Source organism: Medicago sativa, chromosome 2 (genome assembly GCF_051527215.1).
Source record: "Medicago sativa cultivar Bolivia chromosome 2, Bolivia_mono, whole genome shotgun sequence".
Lineage (NCBI taxonomy): Eukaryota > Viridiplantae > Streptophyta > Magnoliopsida > Fabales > Fabaceae > Medicago > Medicago sativa.
Window position 1 is genome coordinate 79822979 of NC_140750.1, and position 11836 is coordinate 79834814.

The following is an 11836-nucleotide window of genomic DNA, read 5'->3' on the forward strand; positions in this document are numbered from 1 at the left end:
TGCATCTATGAGTATGATCATCTAATTTAATTTAATTAATTAATTTCAAGAAAAACACAGTCAGGAGGAACAAAGATAAAAAAGAAAGAATAAAAAAAGCTCAGATTCAAAAAAGTGAATTTTGGACGGTTTGCAGGATAAGAAGAAGCAGAAATTGATGAGCCGTGTGAGAGAGAGATCGATAGCCTTGCCTAGAAAATCAAGTGATGATGGAGAAGCTTTTTGTTTGTTTTTTAACGAAGAAGAGGAAAAGTCAGAGAAGTGGAGGGGATGAATGTTAGGCTGTGGTCATCAAAACCTAATTATCACATTAAAGATTAATCTAAAGGTCCTAATTTAACCCTCTCATCTCTCACAATAAAACTCCTCTCACTTGATACACCCTATATATATATATATATATATATATATATATATATATATATATATATATATATATATATATATATATATATATAATTAAAAAAAAAAGAAAAAAGAAATACAAAAAAACTAAGGGGACATAAACCTAATCCAGTCAATCCACACAAAGTGTATGCCAACCCAATCACGTGATACAAAGAAATAAAAACAACACTGGTGGATGCCTAATATACGGTGTATGGACCAACCGTCAACACGAAATTGAACCAAGAACCAACAGATCCTTGCGACAACAACAAGCAAAACGTCTCTTTCGAGCCAAACAACCCAACATCAGAGACCGATGCGGATTTTGAAACATCCCCACGTTATATAGTACCAAACTTCATGAAGGTGGGCGATTCGACCGCCAACACGGATACAGATCCCCACGCCGACAACCTGTTATGCTGCGACAGAAAGCTTCACGACCATTTCTAGCCAAATCCAATAGAAAGCAACTCAAATCCAATTGAAGGTCAGATCGAGAGATGGTCAATCAACGAGTCCTAGCACCACGAGCACCGCCAACACGGTTATACCCGCACCCACCAATCACAGCAACAACGGACAACAGGACATGACCATTTCTAGCCTAGAAGACCTGTTACGAAGCACATCCAAACGTCAAACGTATCAAGTAGGTAAATGAAATTGTCCGCCAACACAGAAGCAACTCCACGTACCGAACCACTTGTTGCGATGAAACCCACAAGTTTACGGGCATGAATCAACGTGAATCGCATAGCCATGACCCTTTCAAGCACTGTAGTCCGAAGCGCAGTCCAAATTTGATGGATTCTCAACCCAACAACCTTGAACAGGATCAAAATTTTGAAGCAGAACCAAATAACAAAATCGGTAGAACACCAAAACTGTCACCACCTCCAAAAGGAAAGCAGCAACAATTCTTTCAAGTCAAAATCAGGAGAACATACCCTAACGAATTGGAAAGGCCAGATTTGTACGGGTTTTGTAGACGAGGTATGACGACGACACCGCCGCCTACCTTAACAAACCCCAACCTTCCGACACCGTGGAGAGAAGCTGCGATTCCATGAAAAGAACCCACACGACCCATCAGCACAGAATGAACGGCCGCCAGAAAAAGGAGAAGGTTAAGCGGTGGTGCGGAGGACGGATGCCACTCGTCGCACCACCAATCATGGAGGCTACATGGCTGAAGAAAAATAAGTTAGTTGGTGAGTAAGATACATATATCTATCAAGATATTTCTCCCATAAAAAAAAAAAGATATTTCTATTTATGTTATAAAATTATGCCTGTATTAAGTGTAAAAAAAAATTAATTTTTTGAGTTAAAAGTTATTTGATTCAGTCTAATTTAACACACATAATTTTTTTTTATATATAGACCGACTTATATGATCGAGTCAATCGATTCAATCCGATTTAGTCATTCAATTCAATAATGATTCAGTGGTTCAAGCAATAAATCAGTTAGTACCCTTACTGAGTTGATCACTGATCTAGTTTTTAAAACTACGCGAATAACCCAAGAAAGCCCACCGTAATTTTAATGCTATTTGTTTATTTTTATTTTTTAGGGAAATGCCATTTCTTGTCGAAAAAACCCTAATAACCAGAGTTTTGGTTTTTTAGGCTTGCATGTTTAATGTCGTTGGAAACCTGAGCCTTTGATCATCACTGATCACAATTGATTATAGGTATGTTATTCTTTAACGATCGATGCCTTCAATTTCATTACATCGTATATGTTTTATCGATTTCTTTTATTTTCCAACAAACCCTGAATTCATGTAATTCACACGATCATGAATTTGTATGCACCGTTTATGTTAATTTATTTATAGTTTCAATTATTTTTATAGTTTGCACTGCATAATTTGTTAACCCTAATTCTTGAAGTTGTTGATTTTTTTATTTTCTGGTTGAATTCGTAACATGTGAAATGATTCTGATGATAACTAGTTACTGCTTTCACATTATTTGAGTTACTGAGATATAGATTAATGTTTAATGTTAATTGTAACGAAAATGCTCTGTTTTTCTGATATATAGATTCTTTTATGTTTTGATTACTTGTTACGATTATTATATTAATCTGAACGTTCCTCAATCATATTGTTTAATCTGTTTATGTTTGGTTTGTAAAGTTTGAAGCTTGTGGGGATTAAGTAGCAGCATTTGTTTTCCGGTGTGTCGAGTATTGGCAGATATCTGCCCTTCCAAATGGTCTCTAGTGGCGATCCTCAACACGCGTCTCTGGGAAAGAAAAGGAAACTTAAGATCAAAGATAACACTAACTCCGTTGTAGAGGGTACGGGAAAGAAAAGGAAACTTCAGATGAAAGATAACACTAACTCCGTTGTAGAGGGTGATGGGCCAAAAGAAATTCAAGTGGAAGAGGATGTGGGGCAAATGGTACAGAGTGTTGAATCTGTGGATCGTATCTCAGAGTTGCCTGATCATGTCATCCATCACATTCTTTCCTTCCTTCGAAATGTGAAGGATGCAATTCGAACCAGAAGTCTTTCCAAGAGATGGAGAACGATATGGTTTTCGTTTGCGGCGTTGATATTTTATGAACAAAAGTTTGCTGCAGGAATTGGACCTGAAGATGGAAGTAAAAAGGAAAATATGTTTAGACAACATGTAGCTGACTCTCTGCATACATACCTTGCAAACAATTCGCAGATACATAAGTTTTTGCTGCATATGACATCCTTTGATTTAACAGACGCTCCACTTGTGGATAGCTGGCTAACTTCTGCCGTCTCACAGGACATTAAAGAAATAGATCTCCAGGTTGGCATCAAGGATAGCAAGCGCTACACTCTACCAGAAGTTGTCTTGTCATCCGAAACTTTGACCGGACTACGGCTAAGTGGTTGCATACTGCAAAGATTCAGTAATATAATGCTGCCTCGCCTGCAGAAACTTTATCTAAGGAAAATTCACCTTGGTGAGCTAATTCTTCTAAATCTGATCTCACGCTGCCCTTCAATTGAGGATTTAAGACTTATACAGTGCTCAGGTTTGAAATTCTTGTGTATTTTGCATCCTAGTCTCAGTAGGGTGGAGATCCACAACTGCAATCAACTGAAGAAGGTTGATATCATTGCTCCTAATCTTGACACATTTTGGTTTTGTGGCAAGAAATCAACACCTTGCAAAGTAGGTTTGCAGGGATGCAATGACTCTCTGAAAAATTTGACAATAGAGCATCCACTAGTGAGCCGTGACTTTTGTAAAAATCAGTTCAGCAGATTTTCCTTACTTGAAAAATTGGATCTAAATATTTTTGATAAGACGAAATCTTTTACAATTTTTAACATTAGTCTTCAGAGAATTGCTTTAAAAGGAGGCAAGAAATTGACTTGTGCTCAAATATATGCTCCTAAACTTGTTTCGTTTGAGTTGAAGGGTGAAAACATGCCATACTTTGACTTTACTGCCCCTTTGCACCTCATAGATGCTAAAATTTCCCTTGCATCTATAACTCAAAGTAAAGATGTTGGAGTTTTAGACGGTAACAAACTGTGGTTTAAGATGGCACCGTTTATAGAGAAGTTCGGTCCCGAAGGATATAAATTGATCATGCATTCCAACAAGGTAATGTTCTTCCAGTTTTTAACATTATGTCATACTTGGTCTGCATCCTTGATGAATTTCCATTACAATAACCATCTCTTGTTTGTTTTTCTTACTCGGTTGCCTATTCCAGCATATTATTATTCATGAAGATTGGAGCAGCATATTATACCCACCTTTGCGTGACCTGACCTTTGAGATTATCAAATCATCAGCATGTGTGGAGGATATTTTATCTGGTATATTGCGGACATTGCACCCAGAATCTGTATCTATAATTTCTTCCTATGACAGCAAATTTCATGAGGTATGGCAGCTCTTTATTTTTTTATTTCTTCAATGCATAAGATACATCCATGTTGATTTTTTAAATATCTGTTATCCATGATTAAGCAAGACTTTATACTCGTTGAAAGCCTACTTGAAACTGTTTTTGGTATTAACTTTTTAAACTACGTGATTGCAGTCTGTGTATGAAATGATTAAGATCAAAGATGAGGATCCAGTTTGCTGTAGCTATAACACTTCAACAAATAAATGCTGGCGGCATTTCTTGAGGGGTGTTAAGTTTGAGAGTTCGAAAGAAATGCTTGATGTCGTGGGCGCCTCTGAAGATGAAAGTGCTAATACATTGTATCTTTGGTTGCAATCGTCATATACTCCGACATCGCGGCATCAGATGACTAATCTTAGATTATCCTGGAATTCTCATGAACCTGATGTGGAGACATGAAATCCTTATTTCGTCATTGATTGAAGAAGATTGTTTAAAGGAAGCTGTGCTTTGAAATTTTTTCCAAGGACATTATACCTGTGTTCGTCTGCTTTTATCTATCTCCGTTGTTTCCTTCTTTTTGCTGTTACATCAAAATGAAGTTTTAGTGATCAGTGCCATCTTCGAACATTTTTTATATTTTGAGCATGACTCTCTGTCTCTTTTGGATACCTTTATATGTTTTGAGCTTGATATTTTTAGTGTTTCTTTCGCCGGATATATATTCTTAATTATATTTTTTTTTTTTTGGTGTCCGGGGTTTGAACCCGAGAACTTGCATATATTATGCATTGTCCTTACCAACTGAGCTAAGCTCATGGGGACTATTCTTAATTATAGTATTTGATATATCAAGTATTAATTAATGTCCTTAAAAAATGTACTAATTAATGTATTCTCCTAAAAAAAAGTTGTTAACGTACTTATTATAATGAGAAATCTGTCATGACATTACTGGGCACTGGCTGGTGGCCAGCTACAGCTCCTATCCCTTTAAATTAGTATTAAATTATAATTATTTATAACTATAAAATGAAAATTAGTGAATTGATATTTGTAGTTCTTATTCAATACTCCCTCCGTTTTAAAATGAGTGTTGCTTTAACCAAAAAAATTGTTTCAAAATGAATGTCACTTTCGGTTTTCAATGCAATAATAATTTTTTCTTTTCAATTGTACCCTTCAATTAATACTATGTTACACTACTTCCCAAGTATTATTTTTTCTTTAATAAAAACAAACCAATAGTTGATTAGGATAATTTGGTAAAATTGCTATGACATTTGACTACTTTATTCCATTCCTTAATCTATGTGCAATTGACTAAAACGACATTCATTTTGAAACGGGAGTATAAGACAACACATTGGGCTTTATTAAAGCAAAACTGCTCGAATTAGATACTTCTACCAATTTGGTTCCAGTATATTAACATCATATTAACATCGCAGACTCAGGGTGGACCTCCCACTGTGGGCGGCTGAAAAATAATTTTTAACTAGTTACAAACCCGTGCTTCGCACGGGTTGAATTATGTATTTTTTTAAAAAAAATTCTCTGAAGGAGAGATGTTTAGCACAGTGGAATGCAATGACTTCAAGATAATGCACTAACATGACAAAGTTCAAGAGAGATCACCATGACAAAAAAGAGTGATGATATAAAACACCTTTCAAATTTGAAATGGGTGAACAACGACGAAACATAACAGCCACCTCAAAATATCACTTAATTATGTCCCAGTCCCAGATACCCTAATCCCACACTATGACATTAACCCCTTTCCTATGTTTACAAAGTGGTTAATCACTTTGTTTGGTAATGGGTTGGAGCACCCTTGTACTCCGTATAATTCTATTTTGCTTACCAAAAATAAAACCTCTGGGATCATGGGTATGCCTCTACAAACATTGTAGAGGGTAAATTAACGACACTCAAGCGACAATAATTTTATACGTCGATTGTTTGGAAAATTACAGGTATAAACTTGATACACAATATCATTTGATAAATGATAGCACCAAGATGCAAAATTAGATGACTAAAATCTCTCTACCTTTTTTTTTCTTCTGGATAGTGGTCACAATCACTTATTTGAAGAATATTATACTCTCTTCTAAAGTTCAAAATCTGTTATTAAAACACCAGATATTTGACAAATTGCAAAGTTGTTGCCAGCCAAAATAGCTTAAGAAAAGAAAATTGTAATATATACGACAGAGTGAACCAGAAGGTGTGAGTGATGTTCCAATGATGCTAGTATTGTGAAAATGAGCATGATCCAATACTTCAATGTAAAATGACATATTACTTATCATTTGGACTATGATTACATTCTTTGCCTGTTTTCCAAAGGCGTGCTACAGAGCAGCAAATACCTTCATCTATGTTAGCATAATTCGACAAAAAGTGGGGGGAGGGTTTATAAGAGAAGATAAAATAAAAATTTATATTGCGTAAACTGTATTATACTCATTTCAGGCATCCCTGACACTGTATCTATGATATATGACATCCCTGACATAGTCAATGACTGCCTACTGCTCGTCATTGATCTGAGACTTCGTAATCTGGAGGCCTCGAGGCGGTGAGCAATCACCTAATAACAGTGTTCCCAGAGTAGTTGCCATAATCACCGCTCCTAGAGATGTGCCTGAAAGAGCCTGACAAACTCTTTCACAACATGGTCCACATTCTCACATTCTTCTAATCTCTCTTCTGCGTTTGGATCTTCTCCCACCCTTCCTTTCTTGAAATACAGATGCAAATGATTCTCTGGGACAACAATCGGTTGCATGACACAGTAGCTGCCCCAAACGATTTTCTGCATAATTTTCTTCATAAAAACTTGTAAAAAAATCAGTTAAATCAACAAAAACAGTGTCACTTTCAAGATGAGATTTTCTGCATAAAAACTTGTAAAAATTCAGTTAAAACAAACACAAACAGTGTCCCTTGCAGCTGCACATTTTCTGCATAAAAGTACAAAAAAACACATCCAAAATGATCCCAATTAGTCCCAACAATTCAAATTCATTTCCAATTCAGTCACTATCATCCATCAAGGATCAAGGAAACATTTAAAGATACATAATATAGGTTAATCATTCATTCTAATAGAGTCTTAATTTTTGTATTCTTTCGTCGTACCACATTTTGACTCCGCATTTGGGGCATTCATATTCAGTCTGGCCAAAATTCACATACTGAATTGTTTCCTCTGCCAAAAATAGATGCTACATTAGTCAGTTAGTTATTCAAGAATCTAGGTCCTCTCTTTGTCAAAAACAAAGCAATTTGCATCGGCCAACAAAATGGTCAAGTAAATAAATTTATTTATCGTGGTTGTTGGCTGGGATAGAGAACATGTTATTCTGAATTCTGATTCAGCTGAGCCACATATTACAGTAATGACACTGAACTGTATGTAAAATTATAAACAACCTGCAGAAGAGGTAGCTACAGAAAAAGGTTGATATATATTCTGAGACAGCAGTGAAGTCAACCGCTTTTGAGACACCAGAAAGCAAAGCTGCTGCTTTCAAAAAGTTTTATGTGCCTATTATATAGGTGCATGGTCTCAAATATTGCTCATGTTTTTCATAAGAGATATACTATACTATCTGCCAAGATACGATTACTTTATGAATACTAATCGTTAGGTAGTTAGAGATGCTATATTTTTTCTATTGAAATTCAGCCTCATTCTCATATTCAAATCACAATAACAGTGAAAGAAAAATAACCAACAATAAAAGAAAAACTCCAACAGACAAAAAATTAAGGACGTTCCCAAGAATACAGTGAAAGTGGATATCAATTGTCTGCAAAATTAAGCGTCATTCTCATTTCAATTGTCTGCTAACACTGATGAAGGGCATTATAGAAAAAATAGCAGACAGTACAGTGCATCTGATTGGAGATTGCTTATATTTGAGAGTAAAAAAATGAGATTAGAGGAAACATTTTGAAGCAAAGTTGCTTGCAGAGGCCATTTTCAATAACTGCAAAATATTACGTGTGCAGATTAATACCATTAGAAAAATAAACTAAAGCCGAAGAGCATTGAGCTGCTCAAGAAAGAACCCGATGAAGCCAAATTTACAGGACAACATAGCATCAACATAAGTTCAACTACACATCATGTAATTTCCTTCCTCATGAATTTTCTGTATCATGGATTTTCTGTATCATGAATTTTGGTGTCACCACATAAACTTCATGTTTTGTTCATTCTAACATTGTAAAAAGCCAACATAGTTCTGTGCCTTCAATTTTTATGTCATCAAGCAAACTCACTATTACATGTACAGAATCAATTTTATGACCCAATTTGGTATAGAAACTACAGAAATGGTGCACCAAATCTCTATAAAAGTGGGTTCAAGACAATTCAATAAAGGTTCAGTTCAATTTTTCTAAACTGTGGTAACTGTTCGATTTGCTTCCTGAACGGAACGAAAAATATCCTAGAGAGTAGGTATAATAAGTTAATAACCAGCTGTCATTTAACAAATTTGCTCATAAAGATTCTTTTAAAATTCAAGATTCTCAATCACATTAGTCCTTCTATGAAAACCGCTAATAATTTATATAAAAATATTTTGACTGTATTTTAACTATTGTTATAGAAAATAGCTTATACAAAAGCACTTATGCTATAAGCACATAATTAATGTGATAGAAAAAATTAAATTTCAGGGGCCATTTCATAATTAAGTTAATTTTAGGTACCAAATTGCCAATTCATACAATTTTCAGGGCTAATAAATAAGTTTAAAAATGGAAGAATCTTAAGAAAAAAATATTTTATATCAAAAGGAAACAAACCACTTGCATCATGCCAAAAGAAAAGAACTAATTATAATCTGATCTGCATAGAGAAGAGTAAAATGGTATGGGATGAATGATTACTACCTCAATTCCTTCTATTTTTATATTCACTTTCTCCCCTCCTTTGACAGTGAATTCAGAAGCTGGTTTTGGGGGGACCATTTTGCAAATCACTGGCCAAACTCAACCCTCCATACTGAACAGGAATATCCTCAGGTCTAATGAATCTGACCATAAGACATAAGACAACAAATTTCAGAAAGCAAACCCCAAAATGGAAACACAAGGAAAGTTGGAACATTTTTTGCTGATAATGGTAAGTGCATCATTTGATTAAAGACATATTTGAAAAAATCACATCATGATAATATCACCTTGATTTTGATGGATTTGGATTTCTTAGCAATTCAAAACATTCATGCAGTTGGCACATCGGTAGCCATTGACTCGAGATTGGACGATCCAAATTTCATTGCGAAAAAAATTTAGCATGAAATTTAGACCATCTGATTTCGATTCAACGACCACCGATGTGATGACCGTATAAAAAGTGATATTGCCAACTGCAGGCTAAAAAATGACAAGAAAGAAAAATTGAATACCAAAAGTAATAAATGGAAGAAAATTCAAAATCTTAAACAATAGTAGAAAGGGGTCTTAATATAGATAAAAACTGTGAGAAACTCAGGCAACTAAAACATTCTAGATCAGTGTATTTGTGACTTGTAAAAGGTTCAAAATAAATGACAGAAAAGCAAACCAAAATGGAACAACTATTATATACTCACTTGTAGAGTGTTCTCAACAGCATTTCCTGCCTTAGAGATCACAAACTTGCTCTTAGTCCTTTGTGTCAAAAATGGACTAAACATTGAATACAACATGCTGAAGTACCATGGCACATTGATGAAAATCTATAACACCAAAAAAGCAAAAACAAACACTTAAAAAACATAAACATTTAAACCAACCAATCCACTCAAAAACAACAAAAATGAATAAAACAATCTCAATTAAAAGTATACAAAAGTAATAAATAGTTTCTAAAGCACATGAAATTGGTTATTTTAGTCAATTAAAGCTATTAATTTGCTCTAACAATCAATTTAAACTCAAATGAAACATAACCCTAATGAAATTCAAGAACAATCAAACACCACAAGTGAGATAGATATAAGTATATGAATTCAAAAATTAAAATTCAACAGTGAAACACAAAATTAGGGCACAAAACTTGTGTTTGGCAACACCAAACCAAACAATTAGTAAAAACCCAAAATCATAAGCTAAAATTTCCAATTTCTTGTACCTACATTTCAGTTCCAACACTCATCCCCTGCTTCAATCTTTCCTACTTCTCCTTGCTTCTAACACCAAAACAAACTAAACTGAAACCGTGATCACCACCATGGATACACATGCTGCCACCATCAAAACCTAACCTTTCAAAAATTTCCCAAAAGAGAGAAGGGAAAGTGTGAATTAAGCTGGTTGATTGTATATAATAGGTCCAAGGATCAAGATTAAGCAATTGCATGTTGGTTTAGTTGGGGAAAAGATGAAGAAATGGTGGATTGTTAGAAAGGGAAAGGGTGGCCGAGAGAGAGTCAGTTGTGTGAAGAGAGATGAAGAAAAGAAAGCAACGTGAAAGAGAGAAGGAAAAGAGCACATCATCAAATATATAGGCAAAATAACATGAGGGGTCAACAAAGAAAAATCACCTATTAAGAAATTACCTTAATGCCCTTCAATGAACTTATGAAGGGCAAAAATGGAATTATCAAGGGCTTGTTTTTTCTGGTATAAGTTAGTAGATGTTTGGATGTTGAAGTTCTATAGTAGTTCTTAGGGTACACTAACAAAACCAAATACTTTTTCCTCCTAAAATAAAAATATGGAATATCTTGAGTTGTATTATTTGAACCACCATTTGTATTATAACTTTTGGAACAATCATAAATTTAATATATGAGATATTGACATAAACCAAAGCAATAGAGAGAGAAAGTAAGAACATAATGTAAGTACTATAGATAAAGTCATCATAAAAGTTGTAAAAAATGATTGTACAAATATCTTTTTTTTATTTATTTCGGTCGCACTTTCCTTAATTATCTCTCCTCTCGATTTGGAACAACTTTTTAACACCCAATAACTAAAATTTGCAAGCACCATGGTTTTCAAACAAGACTTCTCAAAAAGTAAAACCGATGATGTGGTATAGATGGGTGTTGATGCACTTGCTGCCTTTTCACTCATTCACTGTGGACGATATGTTTCACTCGTCTATCCTAGAAGGCACCTTAACATCATTATCCATTACAAATAATAGTTTTGTTTTTCATTACAAACCATGCTTGCTTCTTCGATCTCTTGGATACACTCATACACATCTTTGCTTGTCAATAGCCCTTATGGTAAAGAAACCTTATTGTTTTCCATTTCTAATTTGTGCTCCTTAGTTTTTTTAAAGTAGTTTAGCAGAATTTGTTGTCCAATTGAAAATTACGGTTTTGTTTATGAAGTGTGTTAGAATTTGAACAAGTTTGGATTTTACCGTTGTTTCAAAATCAAATAATGGAGGGAACGACAAAAAACAACCTTTTAAATTGAGGTGTGAAAGAGGAAGTTTCTATGCCGAGTACAAGAGGTTGTCGAAGTAATTCTTAGCATTCGCGAAATGTGATTGTCTGTTTCAATTGAGAAGTAATTTGTTGAGTGGTAGTGTATGAAGCCTTAGAGTTGGGGACGA

The 11836-nt window shown here is 34.7% G+C and overlaps 1 protein-coding gene and 1 long non-coding RNA gene across 6 annotated transcripts; one reads left to right on the plus strand and one right to left on the minus strand.

Annotated features, from left to right (window-relative positions):
- Positions 1-2030: 2030 nt before the first annotated feature.
- LOC146951229 (F-box/FBD/LRR-repeat protein At5g22660-like) lies at positions 2031-4969 on the plus strand. The gene is made up of 4 exons (XM_085747205.1): positions 2031-2089; positions 2540-3998; positions 4111-4284; positions 4444-4969. Exons 2-4 carry the CDS (start codon positions 2616-2618, stop codon positions 4708-4710), a joined length of 1824 nt encoding a protein of 607 aa, XP_085603331.1. The 5' UTR covers positions 2031-2089; positions 2540-2615; the 3' UTR covers positions 4711-4969.
- A 1570-nt stretch (positions 4970-6539) lies between these two features.
- Positions 6540-10730, minus strand: LOC146951230 (uncharacterized). Of its 5 annotated transcripts, XR_015027836.1 has the most exons (5): positions 10398-10730; positions 9873-9998; positions 9169-9311; positions 7402-7471; positions 6540-7223 (listed from the first exon to the last, which is right to left on the minus strand). It is a non-coding gene; the product is annotated as an uncharacterized LOC146951230 (long non-coding RNA). The 5 variants fall into 5 exon arrangements; XR_015027835.1 differs by having other exon boundaries at positions 6540-7471; XR_015027838.1 differs by having other exon boundaries at positions 6540-7471; positions 10394-10730.
- Between the last annotated feature and the right edge of the window lie 1106 nt (positions 10731-11836).